General features: G+C 41.8%; 3 protein-coding genes across 4 annotated transcripts; all 3 read left to right on the forward strand.

The window, feature by feature from the left end:
- The first annotated feature begins 551 nt into the window (after positions 1-551).
- LOC139562970 (ras-related protein Rab-27A) lies at positions 552-11,061 on the forward strand. The gene is made up of 6 exons (XM_071381185.1): positions 552-749; positions 6,757-6,929; positions 7,564-7,649; positions 7,796-7,899; positions 8,029-8,152; positions 10,048-11,061. Exons 2-6 carry the CDS (start codon positions 6,777-6,779, stop codon positions 10,250-10,252), a joined length of 672 nt encoding a protein of 223 aa, XP_071237286.1. The 5' UTR covers positions 552-749; positions 6,757-6,776; the 3' UTR covers positions 10,253-11,061.
- Positions 11,062-11,218: 157 nt separating this feature from the next.
- LOC139562963 (probable ribosome biogenesis protein RLP24) lies at positions 11,219-14,846 on the forward strand. Its single transcript, XM_071381166.1, has 6 exons — positions 11,219-11,415; positions 11,842-11,955; positions 12,071-12,143; positions 13,953-14,016; positions 14,310-14,395; positions 14,538-14,846. Exons 1-6 carry the CDS (start codon positions 11,335-11,337, stop codon positions 14,606-14,608), a joined length of 489 nt encoding a protein of 162 aa, XP_071237267.1. The 5' UTR covers positions 11,219-11,334; the 3' UTR covers positions 14,609-14,846.
- Positions 14,847-15,130: 284 nt separating this feature from the next.
- On the forward strand, positions 15,131-27,667 carry LOC139562961 (conserved oligomeric Golgi complex subunit 4-like). 2 transcript variants are annotated; one of them, XM_071381163.1, is made up of 19 exons: positions 15,131-15,310; positions 15,803-15,885; positions 16,183-16,297; positions 21,030-21,204; positions 21,904-22,097; positions 22,194-22,299; positions 22,413-22,570; positions 22,662-22,720; positions 22,851-22,984; positions 23,090-23,208; positions 23,407-23,573; positions 23,721-23,886; positions 24,142-24,204; positions 24,289-24,402; positions 24,660-24,752; positions 24,820-24,903; positions 25,015-25,116; positions 25,495-25,623; positions 27,104-27,667. In XM_071381163.1, the coding sequence occupies exons 1-19, from the start codon at positions 15,188-15,190 to the stop codon at positions 27,236-27,238; spliced, it is 2,319 nt and encodes a 772-aa protein (XP_071237264.1). In that variant the 5' UTR covers positions 15,131-15,187; the 3' UTR covers positions 27,239-27,667. The 2 variants fall into 2 exon arrangements, with proteins under 2 accessions (XP_071237264.1, XP_071237265.1); XM_071381164.1 differs by lacking the exon at positions 15,131-15,310 and adding an exon at positions 15,341-15,474.
- Positions 27,668-27,864: the final 197 nt, after the last annotated feature.

Consider the following 27,864-nt stretch of genomic DNA (forward strand, 5'->3'; position numbering starts at 1 on the left):
ACACCAGAATTACATTATTTTCCAATGAAACGCTGCGTTTGCCCTGCAGAATTGCATACATTGGATTTATCGAACGTATGCGTCAAACTGTATGCGTAAACGGCTTGACAGAAATGGTAGCAGAAGGTGAATGTTGAACTTTTGTTTCATACATATCCAGATGATGCTGCGTACAATTTTATGCAATGACACTGTCGGTGTGTTAGAAGCATTACTCCCCAAACCTGTGTGTCACTTCGAACACACCGACAGTGTCATGGCGCAAAATAGTATGCAGCATCATCTGGATATGTATGCAGCAAAAGTAGCCTTTTACACATACAGTTTGACGCATACGTTCGATAACTCCAACGTATGCACTGCAACTGCCTCTGCAACGCAATGTTGCAAGGCAAACGCAGCGTTTCATTGGAAATGAATGTAATTCTGGTGTACCAAAATGCAATGAAGCTGTGGGTGTGATCAAAGTGTAGTTCCAAAAGAATACTCCTGAGCGGGTAGGGTCGTTTTCCGTTCCGAGCGAGGTCTTTTATGGGTTGGCGAGAGAGGGAGGGGCTGGCTCACTTCAACTGAACGGGAAGTGATGTTACGTTGATTGTGAAGAGGGTTCATGCAACAAATGGATCGAAAGGACTTAGTAAACTCTATTTAGTGAGTTCTTTTTTTAAATTTAAAAATCAAATTGTCATCGCTTTTGATAGGGCGCTTCTACACGAAACACCAAGAAAGAAAGTGACGCGCAGACACTGGTAAGTTGAATTTCTCGAAATAAAGTTAGCGTGATAAATGTGTCTCGGCATATGGAGCTGTTTAGCGGATTTGTTTCTGTCGACAGCTATAATTGCAACATATTACATTTTTTTCTCAGGATGGGGTTACTTCATCGTATAACGACCACCTGCATTTTCACTGAGCTGAGGCTGAAACGAAGTTATTTCCTGCTCACGTTTACTGGGCCTACTTGAAGCCAAGGCTACTGAAATTGCAATGACATTTTTTGTGTTTTTACATATGCGATGTGTCCGGTTTTATAGTTGCCTTGAAGTGAATTCTAACTCGGAGGTGAACTCTTAAATGAGATGGATCTACATTGTAAAACAGGACAGGCTACGTGTAGCCTGTACTTAGTAGGGTAGGAATGCGACACTTTCATTGGGAATTGATGTAACATTTTCCTATCAAATTACATTTCATTTTAGTTTTAGCCATTATACTGCAGTGGGCTAAATCAGCCTCAGTGTTTCTTGGTAGTCTTAAACAAATCTACTTTGAAACAAAAACACACACATGGTTATGGGCTTTAAAAAAATAAGATACTTGTACCATGTCAGATATAGCATTTAAATGTATAAAATGTTGAGTTTGCATCCCAATATTATACTTTCTATACATCACAGAATACTTATTTATTAATATATATATATATATAACAAAACCGTCTGACATAGAAAAAATCGGATTTCGGTCTTAATAGTTTATTAATTATGAAATGATTATTAAGAACATTTCACCCATGAGGCAACTTAACTGAAGGAATGGGTTTTAAGTAAAGCGTTTTGGCATCAGTTAGGACGGTAAGACTTATCTCCTGGTGGTTTTGATAGCGCAATAACCTTTTGGTATAGTAGGCTAATATAGGCTACACAGGTCTATGCCAATTTGCAATGTCAAATAGGTTTTCGCATTACAATATAAAAAGTGTGACGTCATCGGAGTTGAATGTATCACACCTTATTTAATAGTTTTCCAGTGGAAGCAACAATGAAGAGGGAAACTGTTAACGTGTAATGGGACCTCATAATTACAACCCTTGTATTGGCTATATTTATCTAGGTTTATCTATCCATAAACCTGCATTCATTTGGCTGGTGAAACATCAACAGGGGTCTGTCTACCTCACTATCTTGGTATGGTATCTTAGGGATACGAGTCTGGCATTTTGGCTGGAGACATGCCATGCAGAAAAAACATCAGCTCAGACCAAACCCAAAATGGACACCTAACTAAAAACGTTTCTTTGTGTTAATAAATTTTTATTTTGTCAAGGTTTAAACACATTCGGGACATGATAAACCAATTTATTCTAAATTAACTTTTAGGTTGTCTTTAGTTTACTTTACGCCTGTCAGCTATTCAAAGAGATTTGAGATTTGAGCAATTGCGCTTGTGAACAACCTAGGAGATATGGTTATTAAACAGGGTCAATGGTAGAGTAAAACATGACCAGTCAGGACAGCTACATGATGACCAGCTGAGCTGGGGGTTATTAGATGTTTTGTGTTTCAAGTAGGGTTTGTGTCAGCTAATCAATTGTTTTCTTCTTTGTGTGTGTGCGTGCATGCAGGTATGTGTGTTTGAAATGTTTCTACTGATAACCATAATCAAATATTTGTTTTCCTATTTCACACATGTACAAGTGTATATTAATACGCATTTGTGAATTGGAAATGTGTTTTTAAATATCCTAACTCCACCTGAGACACCCTTGGAGTGGGGTCATGGCCAGGGTCACCATTGTCCAGCGCCCCTGAAACAATTTAGGCTTAAGTGTCTTCAAACTAGCGACCTTTCAGTTACTGGACCAACGCTCTAATCACTAGGCTACCTGACGCCCATCATAATCTGTAAACCATTTCTCATCATCAGAATAACGTCTCTTCACTTACAGTTATATACAACATATTCATACTCGGAATGTTACAAAATAGTGCTTCCAGTCCTGAACACGATGAAACCTGGTGATATTTCAGATGCATATTGGCAAGTCATTCTGTCAATACATCTGAGATGAGTGCTGTATTATTGTGGTACTGCAACACCCTTCATCTTGTGCAGTTTAAGTTCATGTCATCTGCATATCCTCATTCGAGGAGTTCGCCATTATAGTTGGCCAACTGCCCAGGGTGGGTACTTCAGCTCTACTGCTCTGAGAATGTCTGAAAGGCTGTGTTCTGCTTGCTGGCACATAATCTGAGGTGCCCTCCTCCAACTAGTGTGAAATCCGCACCACCAGAGAACAGGGCTTTGCCTAAAGCCTTCTCTTTTAATCACTTTCACTTGAAGTTTAGGTTTAAAAGTAAACATACAATAACTTTGAAACACCTTTTTGAAGAGGACTAAGGCTGATCCTTGTTTGTGTATGAGCTCAGTTTGGATCTTCTGTTTTAGAAATGGGTAGGGGCAGCGATGTGAATCAAATAATTTGTGACGCATGAGCAAATTCCTGAACAAATGTGTAGGGAATCTGAATTTAATATTTACCTGATATCAGTGACAGGCAGTGAGGTAGAACTAGCCAGTCAGTGCATAGTGATTTCACTCATAAACAAGTGCAGAAGGCCTACTCAAGATGCTGTAATGTCTAACTTGCAAGGTTGTATTTCACACCTTGTTAAAATATTTCATACTGCAGTCACTGTAGTGGGCTTCCTCAAACAACCTTATTTTGCTGCTCATCTGCAACACGTAATCACAGCCGTTCAGGCTTCCTTGTAGAAGCTGTGATAAGATTAGTCTCAGGACTAAACATTTCATAAAATGTATTGTTTTATTTTTTTAAACATCTTTTTTTTGTCCTATGCCACCTATTTTACCAAACCTGTTACCCCACTTATCCAAAAAATTATTTCACAAAAAAAAAACTAAAGCAAACTCATTTAGCATAATTAGATGAAAATATGTAATTTAGTCTTTTCGTGTTTTTTCTCTACAGGCTGTAGCTTAGGGAAGGATAGGCAGTTCAATGATACAGTGCCTAGTGAAAGTCTACACACCCCTTGCACTGTATTCACATTGTGCCACCTTAAAATTAAATCCAAAAAGGATTACATTTTTCCCTACAGATCTACATAATCTTTCCACATTTTTTTAAATAAATACAAATTTATAGAAATTTTTTCTAATTGTAAAAAATATTTATTGATTGCCTATGTCTTAACACACCAGAGTTAATGCTTGGTGGAAGCCCCTTTGGCAGCCGTAACAGCTGTGTATAATTTTGAATAAGATTCTACCAACTTTGCCCGACTCTTATGGCAACATACAGGTAACTGCAAAAATAATGAACACTTGCGTTTTAGATAACATTTTAAGGCAACTAAATGTGAAGACAGTGCAAGGGGTCTGTAGACTTTCACTAGAGACTGTAAGCCTTTGGCCTACATGATTAGCATCCTCTGTAGCAGCCTGGTTGCACATGAACTTTTGCAGTTAATCTGATTACCATTGGAGGCGACTGGTGCCGCCTCAGTGATCCTAACCTTCGAAAGAGCAGGGCTGTCCGCAAGCCTGGGGGCCTGTTTCTCTGGGGAAAGCCTCTGTAAATGTGTCCCTGCTGGCCAGATGGTGTACCCTTATACCAGCATGAACTGCCTGGCGACCAAGAGATGTGAGACATATCATTTACTTAATAATACAGTTGACTGTCCTTTTTGCTTGACGAGGTCAATCGATTTGTGTGTGCAGGTAGTACTGTGCAGTTGTGCTGTGAAACATAATAAGTCGGTCCATATATAAGCCTTTAGAATGTAAGCCTGGCTATTCCATTTCCCACTTGGGAACAGCTCAGAGAGGCTGGAGATGGGGTACCACTAGTCCAGTCACAGTGTTTTCATCACAGAACTTGATTTTGCTCCAGACTTTAAGCAGCTTATTGCTCAGGATGAGGGCTTTAGTGCTGGACAGAGTGAAAGAATGCCTTTTCATACCGTGGTCATGTGATGGACTCTGCTTTCAGTGGGAATCACATCCAGCTTGTTCTCTTGAATATAATTTGATGGATATCTGTGTTCAGTTCATCTTGTGTCCACCACAGTCTTTCTCATTCACAGGCCTCAACTTTCTAGCTATGCTATAATAACTCTGTAGTAATGCATGGCACTATAGCTTTGTGTAATACATATTTTGTATCTATCAAAAACACATTGATTAATTCTGATTTATTTATTTACGGACCAGGACCAATCATGCCAGTGAAAATTTCAGCTCAATACAATTTGAACTCTATTGTGACAACTCTTATGGAATAACTTGTTTTTCTTGTGAATTTTTAGTCTGTTGTTCAATTGCCTAATTCTTAGTCTTATTTGCAAAATTACCCACAATTAATCCTCTCATGTAGAGTTTCAATCTGTAACAGTTGCCCCAAATAGGAGATTATCCACTTTTACCAAGCAAACAGGTGAAAGTTCACTGCGGATGGGGTTATAGCAGGATCTAAGTTTGAGTATTTCCTTACTGAACATGCATAGAGGCGAATGTAGTTTCTTTCACATAAAACATTTGTGTTTGCTGTTACTGTGTCAGCATACTTACATGACCATGAGAAAAGAGCAGTAGGCTAGGCTCTCAAAAGACAGACAGGCGTGTCTGTCTCCAACATAGCTCTAAAAATGTTGTCCTCGGGTCAACTGTTTCGTAGGCACTCTACCCTGCTAGTGTAAAAATCTGCGCTTTTTAAGGCCCTGGGAACCGTTTTATGTTGTGATTATGTAGTAGAAACCATTCTGAAAATGCGCTCATGATTTGAAAAACACTACATGACCAAAAGTGCTCGTCCATCATCCCCCCCCCCCAGCCTCGGAAAGCTTTCCACTAGATGTTGGAACATTGCTGCAGGGACTTGCTTCCTTTCAGCCACAAGAGCATTAGTGAGGTCAGGCACTGATGTTGGACGATTAGGTCTGGCTCAGTCGGCGTTCCAATTCATCCAAAAGGTGTTCGATGGGGTTTAGGTTGGGGCTCTGTGCAGGCCAGTCAAGTGCTTCCACACTGATCTTGAAAAAAACATTTCTGTATGGACCTCACTTTGTACACAAGGGCATTGTCATACTAAAACAGGAAAGGGCCTTCCTCAAACTGTTGCCACAAAGTGGCAGCACAGAATTGTCTAGAATGTCATCGTATGCTGTAGCATTAAGATTTCCCTTCACTAGAACTAAGAGGCATAGCCCAAACCATGAAAAACATCCCCAGACCACTATTCCTCCTCCACCAAGCTTTACAATTGGCACTATGCATTGGGGTAGTGTTCTCCTGGCATCCGCCAAACCCAGATTCGTCTGTCAGACTGCCAGATGGTGAAGCTTGATTCATCACTCCAGAGAACGTGTTTTCACTACTCCAGAGTCCAATGGCTTGGAGCTGTACACTACTCTAGCTGATGCTTGGCATTGCGCATGGTGATCTTAGGCTTGTGTGCGGCTGCTCGGCCATGGAAACCCATTTCATGACGCTCCCGACGTTGCTTCCAGAGAAAGTTTGGAACTCGGTAATGAGCATTACAACCGAGGATAGACTACTTTTATGGTCCCGTTCTTTGAGCTTGTTGCCTACTACTTCGCGGCTGAGCCATTCTTGCTCCTAGACGTTTCCACTTCACAATAACAGCACTTACAGTTGAACAGGGCAGCTCTAGCAGGGCAGAGATCTGCCGAACTGACTTGTTGGAAAGGTGGCATCCTATGACGGTGCCATGTTGAAAGTCACTGAGCTCTTCACTAAGACTATTCTACTGCCAATGTTTGTCTATGGAGATTGCACGGCGGTGTGCTCGATTTTATACACCTGTCAGCAACAGGTGTGGCTAAAATAGCTGTATCCACTAATTTGAAGGGGTGTCCACATACGTGTGTGTGTGTATATATAGTTTAGTTTACAAATGATTATCTACAGTCTCGGTTTTAAATTTGGATCAGGATATGTGCACAGATTTTAAATTGCTTCCTTCAATGTTTGGTTTCTTTGTCTGGTTTTCAGGTCTGAAATAAGCACTCACTATGTCTGATGGGGACTATGACTACCTCATCAAATTCCTAGCCCTTGGTGATTCTGGAGTAGGGAAAACCAGCTTTCTCTACCAGTACACAGACAAAAAGTTTAACTCCAAATTCATCACTACAGTGGGCATTGATTTCAGAGAAAAACGAGTGGTAAGTTGATTGCCCTAGTCATACAATTTGTCACGCGTGTGTGTGAGAAACCATGAATTTAATTATTCACATACAGGTACTCCCCTACCACCCGTAATGACCAGATAGTATGCTGCTTGGTTGAAAGAGTTAACATTTGAAATGGCCAATTATTCCATGTGAAAGTTTTTGTAGTGCAGGTTTACTATTAACCATGGAAATTAAGTAGGAGCTTAAAAGCATTACTCCTCACAGTTTGAAAGGTAGTGGTAGAACTGTTTTTTTGTAGGGGATGAGTCTGAAACATATGAACCTGCAGATGTACCAGTATGTGTGGGTGTCGCAGCAATCTGAGGAACTCCCAGACCAGGAAAGGATGACTAATATCACTTGAGTTCAGCAGCACCCTCCTAGAAAATAAACACTTCACACCACATAACCAAACACCAGGGTCATTTAAGCATAATCACTCATGCTGTGTATATTGTAGAGATGATCAGGGCAAACATTTTCCATCTAAATGTTTAGGTTCACTTTGGGTTGCAAGATAATATATGTAGGATGACCAATAGGAAAGTATATTTTTAGGGCCTCATAGCCAGAATGACCTCACACTGCTTTATATGGGTATAATAACTCTCTCTCTGTCTGACAGGTATACAAATCAAATGGTCCAGATGGGGCAGCAGGCAGAGGACAGAGGATTCATGTTCAGCTGTGGGACACGGCGGGGCAGGAGAGGTAAGCCAATCCAAAACTCATCTCCCACTGACACTCTTGCTCAAGCCCTCACTGGCTCTCAGGTAGTTGTTGGCAGCTTTCAATTGCTTACTTTCTTCAAGCTGAATGAAGCTCTTTACAAGGTGTTTTTTCTTGTGTGGTGTCAGGTTTCGGAGTTTGACGACAGCTTTCTTCCGAGATGCGATGGGCTTCCTCCTCCTGTTTGACCTCACCAATGAGCAGAGTTTCCTTAATGTCAGAAATTGGATGAGTAAGTCCTCTACATGTAGATTCTGACAACCACAATCTCATGTTGACTTCCAAAGAAATGTGCAGTGTCTTAACCACTATCTTTCAATCACGACTGGTGGGTTGATGACTGGCTTATTCACTTTTTCAGGTCAATTACAGATGCACGCTTACTGCGAGAATCCAGACATTGTACTCTGTGGCAACAAGTGTGACCTGCTGGAGCAGAGGGCAGTCCGTGAAGATGAGGCCCGTGAGCTGGCAGAGAAGTATGGGTATGTGTCCCTTACCTGTGACTAACCCTCCCTGAAACATTTGCCAAGAAGGCAGTGGCTGATGTGTGTTTACTCAAGGCTGTGCAGGGGAATCTCGAACAATACAAAATGTTAGGCTAGGTTGGTCTTTCTGGAAAGGCAAATATTTACACATCCATGTAAAGTATCCTGCTTGTGGCCTGAAATTACACATTTAGTGAATATAAAGGGATTAGATATGGACCTCCTATGTTTTGCTAAAACTAACAAATGCACCATATTTGGGGTCAAACGCCATGGTTGTAAGAGACTACGGACTCTATTTAAAAAAAAAAAAACTAACGCAATGGTAAATATAAGCGCTGGGGGTAGCTCTATAGGTGGAAGGGTGTGTCTAATATTTTTGCTATTTTCACAGCTGTTATTATGAGCGCAATAGCTGGCGGTGGCGCGAAATGGATGTTTTTTAAATTTATGAATAAACAAATTGTAGGTGGGAGGAGGACTTGACCACTGACTGGCCAATCAAGGCTGCATGTGTTAGTCTCAAGTTCTGTAGGTTATTGAAGGTCTTTGCATTGTCATCAACTCCAATTCGGCTGGGGGCACGGAATATTCTGTCCTAGACCATTGTAGATTGATAATAGTTTATTCAATAGCATAGGCTACAGTAACAAGTGATAACACGAGTAAAAAAAAAAAACACATCCAGTGTTTGCTCTATTTTGAGTGTTGACAGTCAACCTTGTTATAATAGGCTTCAATCAGTATAGGCCTTTAGATATCGCACCTAAAAAATAGTCTGCCTTAAATTGTATTGTTTGTGAGGCACATTCTCAATAAGAAAGATATAGCCTAGGTCTACCGTTGATACTGCATAGTAGGACTGAATTGTTTAAATACGTTTGGAGGAGCTTGTCTTTAATTTTTTTTAACAACAAATCAATACAAAAAGTGTATGGGAACACAAAAAAAAAACGTATCTCTTGTTCCATGTGCATATGGGCACTGTGCGTCAGGGGTGGATAGGCTGCGCTTCCGTTGTCAATATCCATGCCGTATCCAACCGCGTTAGCTACGACCAGCTTTCGGGTTGGTCTTAAATATCCCCACCAGTGCATACTGAAATTGCCACTTTGGGGCACGTTTTTAAGGACACCAATTGGATATTTCCACCCCTCCCACCTCATCGCAAGCGAGCTCATACGACAGGTAAATTACCAATCCTGGCGCTAGGGTTTGAAAATAGAACAGCTCTGGCTTTAACAGGTCTAAATTGCAAACGAGCGTGCGTTTTGACAATTGCACGAGCTTAAGGCCAGCCAAAAATCGAGCCCCCAGTACTTAGTTATGATCATGTTATGTTAAAAAGATGTTATGGTGAGCTGAATGTCCATCTTGTGCACGGAAAATATCTAAGTGACGGCATATTTAAAGTTTTAGGACGGGTAATCAGATTTACATAGCCCAGTCATAATGTTATTGCTGAATATCATACAGGTAGCCATCTGTCCTAACTCAACAGAGGAGTCTGGTCTCTCTTCCAGATGCACATCATATTGAGTTGTCATGGTTGACTAGATACGACTCATATGTCAGATTTGGTTACAGTGTCGTTATTTTTTAACATTATGTGATCCGATGGCTCCACCAGTCTGAAATCCAATGTGGTTTTTAGAGAGCCATGCTCCTCTACTATTTCAAATATGCATCTTCCACTGCTATAGTGCATGTTTCAAGACGGGGGAAAAAAAAAAAAAAAAAATTGATTTCTTTTCAGCTGCTAAGAACTAGATTCTGTCTTAGAGTAAAGCTTTCAATTAGATCAAAACTTATTCAGGTTGTAGGTAGATAGTTTGCCTCATTCAGAGACATATCAGTCAATGTTCTTATGTGTTGCTCTCCTTCCCGTGCAGAATCCCTTACTTTGAGACAAGTGCAGCTAACGGGCAGTTTGTTAGCCAGGCTGTGGATGTCCTGCTGGACCTCATCATGAAGAGGATGGAGCGCTGCGTGGACAAGTCCTGGATCCCTGATGGAACTGTGCGATCCAATGGACACAGTGGTCACACAGACATCACAGAGCCCAAGACCCAGGAGAAGGGCAAATGTGCTTGTTAGGGTCCACATACAGATAATGGTTACACCATCCCCTCAGTGATGTTTTGGTAGGACTGGGCTTTATGGTATGTGATGAAAGGCATGTAATATTTGTAAATCAATGGTGTCATAGTACGTTTTGGCAAGATGTGTGTGTGGGGGGGGGGGGGTGTGTATGACGTGCAAAGCTGAAAGTAACTACTAACCCCTGCCAAATGTACCAGAGCATCAGAGCATCATTATGTTTTGTTAATTTCATTATGCCATTTGGTGGGGTGCCTCTCCTTACACTTGTCCATACAGTGTCAATTAAGTGCCTTTTTATGTTTTCATTTCAGAGAATATTATATATATTTTACATTGTAAAAGAAAAGTGTATTATAACCAACTATTTTCTAAGATCCAGTAGAAAAGTGAGAAGCCACTGAAAATTGTATTAGTTGAGAACACTTCCCTGTGAATTAAAAGGAAACCCATCCTTATTACTTTGAACTTTTTGACACAGGATATTTTTGTCACTATGCACTTCCATTTATTCTTGTACAATGTAAAAGTCCTGAGCACATGCAATCTGTAGTGAATAGAGTGATTTATTGTATAGGCCTGCTCTGTAGTAGCAGAGTAGCTGGGTGTTTTTATTTGTATCACAATGTCGGGATATTGGGTCTATCAGAAGTGTTTGAGGTTCCATGTAAATCAATGCTGATTTTGTTCATTCGTAATTTTAAAATGTGCCTAAAATCTGCTGTATTCTGTCAAACACTGTTTTCATGCCAAATATGTAAACCATATCCTTTATTCCATAAAATAAATATATTTTATTTATTAAAGCGCTGGCTCAGTTCTCACCTTGGCTACCTCTGAAACAATCTTATTAGAGTCAATATGTAACGTAATGCAAATATTTTAATAACAAACAACATCTGCATTTCCAAGCGCTATGGTTTAGAAATGTATCTAGTTACACACTTGGGGGCAGTTTGTAACGAGTAAAAACAATTATCTTTACCGGAAATAGTACATCGTAACTTCCTTTTAAAATCCTGCCACTCGCATTCCACCACGGATAACACATGGGCAATAAATAATCAAGTGGTCTAACGATGCGAATTGAAAAATGTTACTTTTGCTCTGGACCTGTGTATCCCGGGCACGGTACGATGTTTGTGCGGAACGATTGCAAGGTATTACTTTTTTTTGTGTCCTCCTTTCTGCTTTGACGGCTTCTATGCTAATATGCTAGTTGATTTTCTAACTTCCTGCTAGCTAGCTAGCTTGTTTTGTCAGCTGGGATGTTTTTTTTCTTCTTCCAAATGTCTGTAGCTACGTAACATAAGACAGTATAAGCCCAGGTGCCCAACTATACCAGATAACCTATTCGTTTTTCACCTCTTAGCTATATTTCAACGTTTTAGTGCAGTTTCTTAACCAGCCAGGCCTGTTATTGTTGCCAAGTGAAGTCTGTCTCACTCAGCAGTGGAGACATTGGCTTTGCTAAAGCTGTAGTCTTGTTTCCCGTACATTGAGGGGGTCTCTCCATGACCAGACATAGAACAGTTCTTGATACTGCTACCTTGTGTATAAATTAAATGACTAAAATGTATTCTCAGACGTTCAGGTTTTGTAAATCAAAATGCCTCAAAAACTTCAAGAAGAAGCGTAACCCAAGAAAGACCAGATGGACCAAGGCTTTCAGGAAAGCGGCTGGCAAGGAATTGACAGTGGTGAGTTCCCACGTCCACCCATGCAAGTTGTAGAATGATGTGAAATGTGATATGATTGATAAACCATCATAAACGATTTGCCCTTGAGTCTCTTACTGATTTATTTCCAACACAGGATAACTCCCTGGAGTTTGAGAAGCGCAGGAATGTGGCTGTCAAATACCAGAGGGAATTGTGGAGCAAGACAGGTACTTGTTATGGCCAAAGTTCAGAAGTGTATTTATTAGTGAAAACCGTAGCAAAACATTTTGCAATGAAAACTAGTGTTTCTTACTGGTTAAGTCAGGGCTGTTTTCAGTACTTCTTGCAACGGAAACTGTTTACCGTTTAAGAACCAAACGAAAGGAATGAAACCGGGAAGGACCTTCCTAAATTTGTAGAATATAAATTCTAGTTTTCGTTGCAAATCGTTTTCCGCTTGGAGTAAACACTTTTTGTAACAGAAAACTTTCGCAATAGACTAAACATTTTGCAACAGAATCGGGTGTAATGAATACACCCCTAATGGGTGCCTCTACTTCGGCCCGTTTGGTTCTCACTAATTACAACCCTGCCCTCACTTTCATCTTTCAATTGTTTTCATACTCTATTCAAGTCAATTCTCACATGACAGATTGAGATCATGCCCTCTGCACATTAAAAAAACAAACATTTTATTTCACCTTTATTTAACCAGGTAGGCTAGTTGAGAACAAGTTCTCATTTACAACTGGCCAAGATAAAGCAAAGCAGTGCGACACAAACAACAACACAGAGTTACACATGGAATAAACAAACATGTACAATAAAGTCTATATACAGTGTGTGCAAATGAGGTAGGATAAGGGGGGTGAGGCAATAAATAGGTCATAGTGGGGAAATTATTACAGTATGGCAAGTTAAACACTGGGGTGATGGATGTGCGGAAGATGAGTGTGCAAGTAGAGATACTGGGATGCAAAGGAGCAAAATAAATAACAATATAGTTGTTGGATGGGCTATTTACAGATTGCTTATGTACAGTGATCTGTGAGCTGCTCTGACAGCTGGTGCTTAAAGCTAGTGAGGGAGATATGAGTCTCCAGCTTCAGTGATTTTTGCAGTTCGTTCCAGTCATTGGCAGCAGAGAACTGGAAGGAAAGGCGGCAGAAGGAGGAATTGGCTTTGGGGGTGACCAGTGAAATATACCTGCTGGAGCGCGTGTTGCGGGTGGGTGCTGCTATGGTGACCAGTGAGCTGAGATAAGGCGGGGCTTTACCTAGCAATTACTTATAGGTGACCTGGAGCCGGTGGGTTTGACAACGGATATGAAGCGAGGGCCAGCATACAGGTCGCAGTGGTGGGTGGTATATGGGGCTTTGGTGACAAAACGGATGGCACTGTGATAGACTACATCCAATTTGCTAAGTAGAGTGTTGGAGGATATTTTGTAAATGACATCGCCAAAGTCACGGATCAGTAGGATAGTCAGTTTTACTAGGGTATCTTTGGCAGCATGAGTGAAGGATGCTTTGTTGCGAAATAGGGAGCCGATTCTAAATTTTAATTTTGGATTGGAGATGCTTAATGTGAGTCTGGAAGGAGAGTTTAGTCTAGCCAGACACCTAGGTATTTGTAGTTGTCCACATATTCTAAGTCAGAACTGTCCAGAGTAATGATGCTGGACGGGTGGGTAGGTGTGGGCAGCGATCGGTTGAAGAGCATGCATTTAGTTTTGTTTGCATTTAAGAGCAGTTGGAGGCCACAGAAGGAGAGTTGTATGGCATTGAAGCTTGTCTGGAGGTTAGTTAAGTGTCCAAAGAAGGGACAGAAGTATACAGAATGGTCTCATCTACGTAGAGGTGGATCAGAGAATCACCAGCAGCAAGAGCGATTTAAATGACACGTGTTACTGTATGTTCCATGATGGTGTGTATGTTACTTCTACAGCATAACATCAAGACCGATGTAGCTAACTGCTAAGGTTTTGATAATAGCTTTGTTGATCTGTTAAATCCAACTAATTTTGCTATTTTCAGTGGAGGCAATGAGGAAGGTGGAAGGAATAAAACGGAAACGACAGGCACAGTTCATCTTCAACAGGTGAGCCCTAGCTTTCTTCCACAGATAAGAGCCTGGTTCAATTTGAAATTGTTGGCCACACTAGGAAAGCATGGGCCTTCCAACTTTATAATGATTATATTAGTATTCTGTAAAATCTGGTTGAGTCAAACTTTAATTACACAGTCCCTGCTTCATAACATTACTATGTGTTACAGGAAAATAACTAGGCTAACAGAAGGCCAGTATCGCCAAGTATTGGAGTCTGATATGTCTTTTTAAGCACTGTTTTCAAATAGATTTTTCCATATTTCCTCAATCCCTTTCTTGATCAGACTGAAGAAGGGCAAGCATTTGGAAAAGGAGGAAGCCATCAGCGAAGTGAAGAAGAACATTCACCTCATCAAAGCCCCACATGCAGGTGAGTTCACTGATTTCCCTTGTTGCTGTTTAGTAATTTACATTGTGTTTGTATATCTATATTAGGTGATGTCATTCATTCCACTTTGAGTTTACATAATGAAATATAGAATTTTGCTAATCAATTTGTTTTCCATGTGTAGGCAAAGCCAAGGTTCTGGAGGAGAAGATGGTGCAGAAGTTACAAGAAGATGTGGAAATGGGTGACGATTAGCAAGTCCTTATTGGGGCTCTGCTGAAATGGAGACCTACAAACAACCACTGGCTCTATTCATAACATCCATAGACTATCCTTTACCAAAATCTGGACAACAGTCTGGGAAGAAACAAGGAGACATGGCACTGCAACCCAATGCAGTTGCGGAGTGCTAACACAATATTAAACACTTTGAAAATCATTTCGAAGAGTGTTGTCATATGTTGGATTTAATAAAGTCTTATGTCCTGACAAATATTTGTTTTGTTATTCGTCTTGATATTATTCATCCACATGAACCTTGAAATGGCACATTGCCACATGTGTTTGAAGTGAATTGCGTTTATTGGGAGTTTTGGTGGAGAACTATTGAATTCCAGTACTTCAAGTACAGATATGGCACAGAGGGAATTGAAAGGCAAGATAATTGTTTAGAACTGAATTATGAGAAAGGAATGCATAAAAAAATATATACAGAAATCCTCATTGTTAAATCCAGCTAAATAGCGACGCCTAGCGGTTTCAGGAAATGTGCCGGTGCGCGTACGGAGCGAGCAAACGGGGAAGTGACACGTTTTCTGTTTATGTGAGGCAAAGATGGCAGAGAGCAGCCCCATAGTAGATTCTGCATGTGTATCTGCCGTGAGCATGGAGGCTATCTCAGCTCTGACGGAGCTGGATGATCTGGAGCGGGTCTATCAGCAGCTCTGCACCGAGGAGGTGAGCATTCACCCAGCGGGCAGCTGTAGGGATGCAAAGATGTACCCCTAGACTATGTTAGCATAGCTAGCTAAACCAGAAACATAATTCTCTGTTATAATATTCTATCTGCCTTATAAACTGGGTGGTTCAAGCACTGAATGCTGATTGGCCGTATACCATGGGTATGACAAAAAAAATACTTGTTTACTAATTACGTTGGTAACCCGTTTATAATAGCAATAATGCATCTCGGGGGTCTGTGGTATATGGCCAATATACCACGGCTAAGGACAGTGTCCAGGCACTCTGCGTGCTTAAGAACAGCCCTTAGCCGTGGTATAGTGGTTATATACCACACCTCCTCAGGCCTTGTTGCTTAATTATCCATTGCCATTATCTATTGATAATCCTATTATCTATTGATCAACCTATAATGACTGAAGCCACAGAGCGCTGTGCGTGCGCGTGCGTGTGAGAGAGACTGACAGTCTTTGTGTTCATCTACCACAGAAAAAGGTGGAGACTGAGCTGGAGAAATTGGTTGTGCAGCAGGGGAACATTGACACCAAGATGCTCGCTCTTCAAAGGATGGGGTAAGTGTGTGTACTTTAGAGAGGGTGAGAGAAGTTTCACTGTCTATGAGTACATACCCTACATCCCAATAATCTAGAGAGGTTTCTTTCCTTATTTCCTTTTCTTCATTTGCACTGGTGTGGAAGAGATGGACTCTGGGAAAAGCGATATCTGGTAGACATTCACCAGAGTAATTTCAACAATTTCTGATCATTATAGATGAAGGAAAGGAGATTAGTTGTGGAAGCTACTGTAAACTATTGAGAGAAATACCATGTCTAATCCAATATGAATTTTCCTGTCACGTTGTCCCCCAGGCCCAACCTGCAGCTGATAGGAGGAGATGCCAGTCAGCTGTCTGGCATGATTACATTCACGTGCAGCCTGGCAGAGAATGTCAGCAGCAAAGTCCGCCAGCTAGACCTGGCAAAGGTACTGTCTACAGACACGCTATTTACACCCACATAGACTCACTCACAGAAAGCATGTTTCCATCCACAGTATTTATGCGAGTAAAGTCATACCATATATAAAAAAATCACAACAGCTGTGATGGAAACAAGAAGTTTCGGTACAATTTTTAAAAATGCAAACAGATAATTTGTTCATTTGACATGGTGGATCTTTTTGTGTCTGTAAAATAAATTATGTGAGAAATGGTGATGGAAATGCCTTTATGCGCAAATATTGACATCATATTTTTGTTTGTATTTATTATGGATCCCCATTAGCTGCTGCTGTGGCCTGTGTACCACATCTACAACACAAAATCCATGTGTACGTGTGTGTGTAGTGCGTATGCTATCATGTGTGTGTCTGCATGTGTTTGTCTCTTCACAGTCCCCGCTGTTCCATAAGGTGCATTTTTATTTGTTTTTTAAATCAAATTTTACTGCTTGCATGAGTTACTTGATGTGGAATAGAGTTCCTTGTAGTCATGGCTCTATGTAGTACTGTGCACCTCCCATAGTCTGTTCTGGTCTTGGGGACTGTGAAAAGACCTCTGGTGGCATGTCTTGTGGGGTATGTATGGGTGTCTGAGCTGTGTGCCAGTAGTTCAAATAGACAGTTCGATGCATTCAACAATACCTCTCATAAATACAAGCAGTGATGAAGTCAATCTCTCCTCCACTTTGAGCCAGGAGAAATGAACATGCATATTATTATTAATTAACATTAATTATTATTAATTATTATTATTAATGCATATTATTAATGTTAGTGTACATCCAAGGGCCAGCCGTGCTACCCTGTTCTGAGCCAATTGCAGTTTTCCTAAGTCCCTCTTTGTGCACCTGACCACACGACTGAACAGTAGTCCAGGTGTGACAAAATTAGGTCCTGTAGAACCTGCCTTATTGATAGTGCTGTTAAGAAGGCAGAGAAGAGCTTTATTATGGATAGACTTCTCCCGATCTTAGCTACTGTTGTATCAATATGTTTTGACCATTGACAGTTTACAATCCAGGGTTACTACAAACAGGGCTTTACTATTCTTAGGTAGCGGAATGACTTTTGCTTCCCTCCAGGCCTGAGGGCACACATTTTCTAGTAAGCTTAAATTCAAGATGTGGCAATATCGTCCGCTATTATCCTCAGTAATTTTCCATCGAAGTTGTCAGATCCCAGTGGCTTGTCATTGTTGATAGACAACAATAATTTTTTTCACCTCTTCCACACTCACTCACTTTATGGAATTCAAAATTACAAGGCTTGTCTTTAATAATTTGGTCAGATATACTTAGATGTTTAGTGTCAGCGTTTGTTGCTGGCATGTCATGCCTTAGTTTGCTAATCTTGCCAATGAAAAAATAATTAAAGTAGTTGGTAATATCAGTGTGTTTTGAGATGACTTAGCCATCTGATTCAATGAATGATGGAGCTGAGTTTGCCCTTTTGCCCAAAATTTCATTTAAGGTGCTCCAAAGCTTTTTACTATCATTCTTTGTAATTTATCTTTGTTTCATAGTGTAGTTTCTTCTTTTTTATTCAGTTTAGTCACCTGATTTATACATTTGCAGTATGTTTGCCAATCGGTTGTGCAGCCAGTCTTATTTGTCATTCCTTTTGCCTCATCCCTCTCAACCATACAATTTTTCAATTCCTCATCAATCCACAGAGATTTAACAGTTTTTACAGTCATTTTCATAATGGGTACATGCTTATTAGTAACTGGGATAGGCAATTTCATAAATGTGTCAAGTGCAGCATCTGGTTGCTCCTCATTACACACCACGGACAAACAAAAATATTATTTATATCAACAACATAGGAATCACTACAAAACTTATGAACTATATTATGCCCAGTCTTTGGAACTTTGGTATTCTTAGATATGGCTACTATATTGTGATCACTACATCTGATGGATTTGGATACGGCTTTAAAGCTAATTTCTGCATCATTAGTAAAGATGTGATCAATACATGTTGATGATTTCATTCCTGTGCTGTTCGTAACTACCCTGGTAGGTTGACTGGTAACATGAACCAGGTTGCAGGCACAAGTTACAGTTTAAGATTTCTCTTGAGTGGGCAGCCTGATGAAACGCAGTCAATATTTAAATCACCCAGAAAATTAACCTCTCTGTTGATATCACATACATTATCAAGCATTTCACAAATGTTATCCAGATACTGACTGCACTTGGTGGTCTATAGCAGCTTTCCACCAGAATGAGCTTTAGGTGAGGCAGATGAACCTGGAGCCATATTACTTCAACAGTATTTAAGCTACATATGTTAACGTGGGCCATTTTTAGCACTTTTCTGGGATGCTTGATTGTTTTCATTGCTTTACTGGTAAGCTTAGCAGAGGTAGACATGCTCGTGTTATTTGTGTTAGTTCAGGGTGAGCTGCACACAGTGGACTTCCTACTTTGGCACTCTGGTTCATCGGCACATGATTACTGCATACAATAGCTGTGGGATCAGCATATCGGCACATGATTACTGCATACAATAGCTGTGGGATCAGCAGAGGCATTCAGGGCAGTAAGAGGGACATAAATTACGTTACCTACATTGTGTCTTCCAATGCTCCTGGGATAATGTTAATTTGCTGAAGAATTTTGACAACTCAGTGACACAATGGTAGGGATTAACTGAGCTGGGCTTTGAGTCATTGATAAGTCATTGTCTCAATGCAGCCTTATAATGCTGTGAAAGGATCAAGGAACCCAAATGATTTGAGTGGGTCCCATCCTCCTTATAAAAATATTTTTGTTTCCAGAAGGTATAAAAATGGTCAAATGTTACACCCACAGAGCTGCAGTAGTCTCGTAGCCAGATATGGAGGGCTAAAAGTATGCTCAACCGTTCAATGCCACGATTTAGGGAGGGCAGAGGGCCAGATATTATGGGGCGTTTGTTGGTGTCAAGTAGTGACCATCATATCGAAGTAAACTTGGAGACACGCAATGATATGGTGTGTGGAAATCCAGTTGAAGTCGTAAGTTTACATACAGCTCAGCCAAATACAGTTAAACTCAGTTTTTCACAATTCCTGACATTTAATCCAAGTAAAAATTCCCTGTCTTAGGTCAGTTAGGATCACCACTTTATTTTAAGAATGTGAAATGTCAGAATAATAGTAGAGAGAATTATTTATTTCAGCTTTTACTTCTTTCATCACATTCCCAGTGGGTCAGAAGTTTGCATACACTCAATTAGTATTTGGTAGCATTGCCTTTTAAATTGTTTAACTTGGGTCAAACGTTTCAGGTAGCCTTACACAAGCTTCCCACAATAAGGTTAGGTTAGGCCCATTCCTCCTGACAGAGCTGGTGTAACTGAGTCAGGTTTGTAGGCCTCCTTGCTCGCACACGCTTTTTCAGTTCTGCCCACAAATTTTCTATAGCATTGAGGTCAGGGCTTTGTGATGGCCACTCCAATTCCTTGACTTTGTTGTCCTTAAGCCATTTTGCCACAACTTTGGAAGTATGCTTGGGGTCAATGTCCATTTGGAAGACCCATTTGTGACCAAGCTTTTACTTCCTGCCTGGTGTCTTGAGATGTTGCTTCAATATATCCACATAATTTTCCTGCCTCATGATGCCATCTATTTTGTGAAGTGCACCAGTCCCTCCTGCAGCAAAGCACCCCTACAACATGATGATGCTGCCACCCCCTTGCTTCACGGTTGGGATGGTGTTCTTCGGCTTGCAAGCATTCCCCTTTTTCCTCCAAACATAACGATGGTCATTATGGCCAAACAGTTATATTTTTGTTTCATCAGACCAGAGGACATTTCTCCAAAAGTACGATCTTTGTCCCCATGTGCAGTTGCAAACCGTAGTCTGGCTTTTTTTATGGCGGTTTTGGAGCAGTGTCTTCTTCCTTGCTGAGCAGCCTTTCAGGTTATGTCGACTCGTTTTACTGTGGATATAGATACTTCCGTACCTGTTTCCTCCAGCATCTTCACAAGGTCCTTTGCTGTTGTTCTGGGATTGATTTGCACTTTTCGCACCAAAGTACGTTCATCTCTAGGAGCCCGAACGCGTCTACTTCCTGAGCGGTATGACGGCTGAGTGGTCCCATGGTGTTTATACTTGTGTACTATTGTTTGTACAGATGAACGTGGTACCTTCAGGCGTTTGGAAATTGCTCCCAAGGATGAACCAGACTTGTGGAGGTCTACAATTTATTTTCTGAGTTCTTGACTGATTTCTTTTGATTTTCCCATGATGTCAAGCAAAGAGGCACTGCGTTTGAAGGTAGGCCTTGAAATACATCCACAGGTACAGCTCCAATTGACTCAAATGATGTCAATTACCCTATCAGAAGCTTCTAAAGCCATGACATCATTTTCTGGAATTTTCAATTTGAACTTTCAATTTAACTTTCAATTTTTTTTCAGTGCATGACAACTTAAGCGGAAATGTACATTTTGTGTACACTACATCACCACGCACTGATTTTTATCCACAATAAGTCAGATTTCCACTGGTGGGGAAATGCATATATCTTCTTAATGCAGATTTTTGAACATTCACATCGAAATCTGTCGGCAATTGGATGGAAACCTAGCTAATCACACACTTACTGTATGTGTGTACACAAATCAGGATTATAGGCCGTTAACCGAGGGATTAGGATATAAAATTATGTTCCTATCAGCTCCAATGAGTGATGTAATGACGCACTGTTTGTATGTGTGTTCACAGACCCGGCTTTATAAGGTTATCCAGCGGGCTGATGACATCCTGGACCTGAAGTTCTGCACAGACGGCGTTCAGACGGCGCTACACAATGAGGACTACGAACAGGCTGCTGCCCACATCCACCGCTACCTATCTCTCGACCAATCAGTCATTGAGCTAAGCCGCCAAGGAGAAGAGAGTAAGGGTGCCCCTATGTTCCACCACACCTCACAACTAGGGTTGTAAAATTCTGGGATCTTTCAATAATTTCCTTGATTTTCTAGAAAACTCGGTTGGAATGAGCTGAAAATCCAGAATCCTCCAAACAGGATTTCTGGAAATCCAGGGAATTTATTGAAAGCTCCCGTAATTTTGCAACCCTACTTACAACACGCTTCCTTATAGTGCAGGGGTGGGTAATCATTTTGTCTCGAGGGCCGCATCGGGATTTCTAAATTCAACCGAGGGCCGCAGTTGTTTTGGGTTCGATTTTGTTTTGTCAAAATAAATGATTATTAGTTATTTAAAAATTGAAAGGTCCATTATCATTTCTACATACTTTCTATCTGGTTCTAGATGTTCATATTTTGTAGGGATGCACCGATGTGGGATTTTTTATTTGATGACCTTTTAACCATTCTAGCACAGATAGAAACTTGGTTGCAGTTTGTATGTTCATAAGGGTAATAAGAAAATATGTCAAATGACTTGAATATGGGAAAGGTGTAGAACATTTTTGAATTTGGATCACAAAGTTACTGAAAAGCATTGGAAAGTTCAGGAAATCAGGGAAGCTCATCAGATAATGTGCAGAAAGTAAGATCTCCATTGCTTTCAGTTTTTATCACAGTCCCTTCTAAAGTGTTCTGTGCGGTCTTTGATACTATTTTCTGCTCAGGCAGTGCTGTGGACGCTAGCCTGGCCATGCTTCAAGAGGCAGAGCAGCGATTGAAAGTCCTGGTTGCGGAGAGACTGGATGAGGCTATTACCAGGGGTGATCTAGCTCAGGTGGAAAGATTCTTTAAAATCTTCCCTCTGCTTGGCCTCCACGAGCAAGGCCTGGCTCGCTTTGGCCAGTACCTCTGCAGCCAGGTGAGTGGCGTTGTCCATGCAATAGTGTGTGTGTGTGTGTGTGTGTTAATGCTTGTGCATTTTGTTTATCTTCACAGTCGTCTTTTTCTCTCTCAGCTGGGCTCTAAAGCAGATGAGAACCTGCTCTTGGCTGTGGGAGGAGAGCTGGGAGAGAGGAGAGCTGCTCTGGTCTTTGCTGACACCCTGACTCTGCTGCTGGAGGGTGAGAGACTGACCATAATGATGGTGTCTTTTTAGACATGTCTGTAAACGTGTTGGTTTGTGTGTGTGTGTAGGAAAATAGAATTGGTGGAAAATATTTAGTGTGTGTTTCAGGCATAGCTCGTGTTGTGGAGACCCACCAGCCCATCGTAGAGACGTACTACGGTCCAGGCTACCTGTATACTCTCATCACTCACCTGCAGCAGGAGTGTGACCGACAGGCCCAGAAAGTAGTTGACAAGTTCATCCAACAGAGAGACTACCACAACAAGGTCTGTGTGTCAATTGCATTCAATTAATTAGATCTTTAAATTACAGACTATATTAAGAAAGTGTTATTAAATTGAATGTCTCTGCTTGCAGTTTCAAATCGTCCAGAGCAGCATGATGAAGAGTGTGCCCACTGAGAGGATTGAACCCAGGTCAGTGTGAGAGTTCAGCCTACTTTATTTCAACAGCATTACTCAATGTCATCTTTTGGTGTAGAGGACAGTGCATGTGTACTATGCGTATTTATGTTGCGTTTCACCTGTGTTTCACCTGTGTGTGTAGGGAGCTGGATCCTGTATTACTGGAAGTCACTCTGATGAATGCCAGGTCGGAGCTTTACTTAAGATTCCTGCGCCGTCGCATGATGGCCGACTTTGAGGTTGGGGATGCTATGGCAACACCTGGCATCGTCCAAGGTAAGAAACCCAGCACACACACACTCAACGTACACACTTCTAAAACCCTGTACACACGTTGTTGACTGTGTTAGTAAGTTTGGTTGTCTTTGTTTCTTGCTACAGAGCACAAGCATAATGTGGAGAAACTGCTGAAACACTGCATGCTGGGCCAGCTCATGCAGGAGCTGATTGGCTACTACATTCCAATGGAGGAGTACTACATGAGGGAGACCGTCAGCAAGGTTAGCCACCACTTCTAACTATACAGCAGGGGTTTCATTTATCCCTGAATCAGCCCCTCATTATAAGGAAAATAATGAAAACCAGCAATGCTGTCGACCTCAAACCTGGATTTGATTACCATTGATACACAGTATACATATGTAACCACACAATAGTAATAATGATTATATTAATTCCCTTTGCCCCTCTCTTCTTAGGCTGTAGCTATGGATACATATGAGAAGGGTCAGCTAACATCCAGCATGGTGGATGACTGTTTCTACATTGTGAAGAAGTGCATCAGCAGAGCCCTGTCCAGCTCCAGCATTGACTGCCTGTGTGCCATGATCAACCACTCAACCTCAGTGCTAGAGTCTGACTTCAGGTAGACAGTAGTAGACACACAATCATTTGAACGCTCATTTAAATCTCCTTCTAGCTCTCACACCTTCCTTTTTCTCTCCGTCTTCCACCAACCCATGCTTCTCTCTCACTCCTCCTCTCTCCCCCCCTTTCTCTCTGTCTCTCTCAGGGAGGTGTTGTATAATAAGCTGAGGCAGGGCTTCCCTGCGACCACGCTGCAGGACATCCAGCGTGGGGTGAGCAGTGCAGTGAGTCTGATGCAGAGCAGCCTGCAGCAGGGCAAGTTCAACAACCTGGGTATCGACAGCGCAGAGGTCGCCAAGGCTGCCTTCCTGGTGAGGGACTTGTGTACACACACAAACGCTTACCGTCACACACACAAACACTTACCGTCACACACAAACACTTACCACCAAACTGAGCATTGAAAGCACAGAAAATGCCAAGGCATCGTTCCTGGTAAGAAACACACACAGTCTAAAACACAAACCGGTCACAGAGAGCACACTAAGGCAGCATTCCTGATGATAAACACGTAACAGACAACAGACACATAAATTCACTCACACCCATCTTTCTTTCTATCTCAGGTGACTCTGAATAACGTGGAGGTGTGTAGCGAGAACATCACCACTCTGAAGAGGAACCTGGAGGTGCTAAAGAGTAACATTTCAGTAAGACACATTATGTGTAGTATACCACAGATAATGACGCTTTCCTCTCTCTCTCTTTCTCAGAGTGATTGCTCCAAGTTGTTCACTCAGGGGGCGGGATCAGGAGAGCAAGCTAAGATTGACAGCTGTCTGTCAGACCTCGTCAACACATCCAGCAAGTTCAAGGATCTCTTGCAGGTTGGAGGACGTAGAAATATACTCAGATCAGAGAGACACATGATCTGTCTCTGTGCAGTTGTGTTAAGGGGGTCTTTGACCTCATTTTGCAAGTAATACTAGTAAAAGTAGTAGTACTAGCAGCAACATTTATTTGTAAGTCACAGTGATAAACTGAATTGTGTACCAATTTACATGCATAGACAATATACAACTACAAAACGTCACCAGTGTGTCTAATCTGTATGGAGTAGAACTAACTCAGTTGTGACCCTCAGGAGGGCCTGACAGAGCTGAACACCACAGCCATCAAGCCTCAGGTCAAACCGTGGATCAGCAGCTTCCTGTCCATCTCACACAACATAGAGGAGGTACAAACACACACACTAGGCCACACCCTTTCCCCCCAGTGTGTGACTGTACTGTTTTTTTGTGCAGGAGGAGTTTAATGAGTACGAGGCCAACGACCCCTGGGTCCAGCAGCTCATCGTCAACCTCGAGCAGCTCATGGCAGAGTTCAAGGTAACCATGGTTCTGCTTAGCCTCAGAAATAAATATCTTACATTATCATTTTACAAGCTATTTATTTTCTCTTCTCCCCCTCTTTATAATCTCTCTGTCTTGTTCTCTCAGGTGGGGCTCTCTTCAGTTATCTACGACACACTGACCAGCCTCATGACCAGTTTGGTCTCCATGGAGATGGAGAAGACCGTCCTGAAGTGCACCTTCAGCAGGGTGAGATATCCCAAGCCTGGCCACAGGGTGGCATCACACCTACCGCATGCACATCTGTGACGCATGCACATCTGTGACGTAATGATAAGAGGCCCTCTTTTAATGTTTTATTTATGATTCCAGAAGGATGGTAGATGAAGCTTTTTTCCCCTTGGCATCTGCCTCTTTAAGCGGTGTGTGTGCTGTAATTTAGTGCAACTATACTAAAGCATTTTATTGCAGGCCACGTATCCCCTCTTTCTTTCTCTGGGATGTTCTCTGTTTGATCCTTTGATCATTTTTGATGTGGTCAATGTTTAAATATTTAATTGCTGGTCTGGATACCTTTTTTCAGTTTCATGCTCTTGATTTGAACCCCTTATTGCACCTGTCTCTTAGCTGGGAGGGCTTCAGTTTGATAAGGAGCTGCGTTCTCTGGTGGCCTACCTCACTACTGTCACCACCTGGACTATTAGGGACAAGTTTGCTCGGCTCACTCAGATGGCCACCATCCTCAACCTGGAGCGGGTAATCTGCAGTATACACACACACACACACATTTCTCAACCCACAAGCAATCCTCAACCCAGACACAATCACATAGATGGGTTCACACATGTTACGTTACAGCCTTATTTCTACAACTTGATTGGAGTCCACCTGTGGTAAATTCAATTGATTGGAAATGATTTGGAAAGGCACACACCTGTCAATATAAGGTCCCACAGTTGACAATGCATGTTAAAGCAAAAACCAAGCCATGAGGTCGGGGGAATTGTTCGTAGAGCTCCAAGACAGGATTGTGTCGAGTCACAGATCTGGGGAAAGGTACCAAAACATTTCTGCAGATTTGAAGGTCCCCAAGAACACAGTGGCCTCCATCATACTTAATTGGAAGGAGTTTGGAACCACCAAGGCTCTTCCTAGAGCTGGCCTTCCGGCCAAACTGAGCAATCAGGGGATAAGGGCCTTGGTCAGGGAGGTGACCAAAAACCCAATGGTCACTGACTGAGCTCCAGAGTTCCTCTGTGGAGATGGGAGAACCTTCCAGAAGGAAAACCATCTCTGCAGCACTTCACCAATCAGGCCTTTATGGTAGAGTGGCGAGACGGAAGCCACTCCTCAGTAAAAGGCACATGACAGGCCACTTGGAGTTTGCCAAAAGGCACCTAAAGGACTCCCAGGCCATGATAAACAAGATTCTCTGGTCTGATGAAACCAAGATTGAACTCTTTGGGCTGAATGCCAAGTGTCTGGAGGAAACCTTGAACCATCCCTACGTGAAGCATGCAGCATCATGCTGTGGGAATGTTTTTCAGCGGCAGGGACTGGGAGACTAGTCAGGATCGAGGGAAAGATGAACGAAGCAAAGTACAGAGGGATCCTTGATGAAAACTGCCTCCAGAACGCTCAGGATCTCAGACTGGGGTGAAGGTTAATCTTCCAACAGGACAACGACCCTAAGCACACAGCCAATACACCGCAGGAATGGCTTCGGGACAAGTCTCTGAATGTCCTTGAGTGGCTCAGCCAGTGCCCGGACTTAAACTCGATCGAACATCTCTGGAGAGACCTGAAAATTTCTGTGCAGCAACACTCCCCATCCAACCTGACAGAGCTTGAGAGGATCTGCAGAGAAGAATGGGAGAAACTCCACAAATACAGGTGTGCCAAGCTTGTAGTGTCATATCCAAGAAGACTTGAGGCTGTAATCGCTGCCAACAAAGTACTGAGTAATGGGTCTGAATACTTATGTAAATGTATTATTTCAGTTTTAAATTTTTAATAAACCTGTTTTTGCTTTGTCATTATGGGGTATTGTGTGTAGATTGATTAGGGGGGTAACTATTTAATACATTTTAGAATAAGGCTGTAACGTAACAAAATGTGGAAAAAGTCGACGTCTAATACTTTCCGATCTATTTACCACTGACCTCTCATTTTGTACTTTCATGTCTCTGTATACACAGGCCTGTTCTCAGAACTGTGTATGTTTTTGTATTTCTAGGTAACAGAGATCCTGGATTACTGGGGTCCGAACTCTGGTCCTCTAACGTGGCGTCTGACCCCAGCGGAGGTCCGGCAGGTTCTGGCGCTCCGCATCGATTTCCGCAGTGAGGACATCAAGAGGCTCCGCCTCTAACTCTGCTACCCAGAGACTGTGATGGTGTACATGTTACATGGGACTAGACTCATGCTGATTGGTCTTTGAGGAAAAAGAGGAGTGTGCAGGTGGATCCCCTGAGAGGAAGTCCCTGCTGCTTCTGACCTCTGCTGGCTTCATAGGAGGAGGAAGAGGTTGCCCCTAACTACAGATACAGGGATAGATATTTGTTTAACCCCCAAATGGTTGCAGTTAGGTTTGAGGGTAGGGAGATCTGATCCTAGATCTGTAGTTAATGCTACTTCTAATTCTAGCGGCCTCATACAGCCAATCAGAGCTAGGAGTAACAGCAGTAATGGAACTATGGGATTGTGGAACAGTGGGATTATGGATTTGAGCCTTTTGGCTTGGATTAGTAAATATTATGTAACATATTAAATGTAAAATATTAAAGTGTTCTCTCAAAGATGTCTTTTTATGTCATTAATTTATATTGAAAGCCCATCCCTTTAATGGAATCCATCATATTGAAACGGGGCACGCAGGGACAGACGAGCGCTATACTCTGGCGGAGAGGATCTCAAGGATCTCGCCTATGTTTTCTGACACTGAAATGACCCAGTAATGAACATCGCATCCATCAAACTAACAGAACCAGGTCAGAC

This window comes from Salvelinus alpinus, chromosome 33 (assembly GCF_045679555.1).
Source record: "Salvelinus alpinus chromosome 33, SLU_Salpinus.1, whole genome shotgun sequence".
In the NCBI taxonomy this organism is placed as follows: Eukaryota; Metazoa; Chordata; class Actinopteri; order Salmoniformes; family Salmonidae; genus Salvelinus; species Salvelinus alpinus.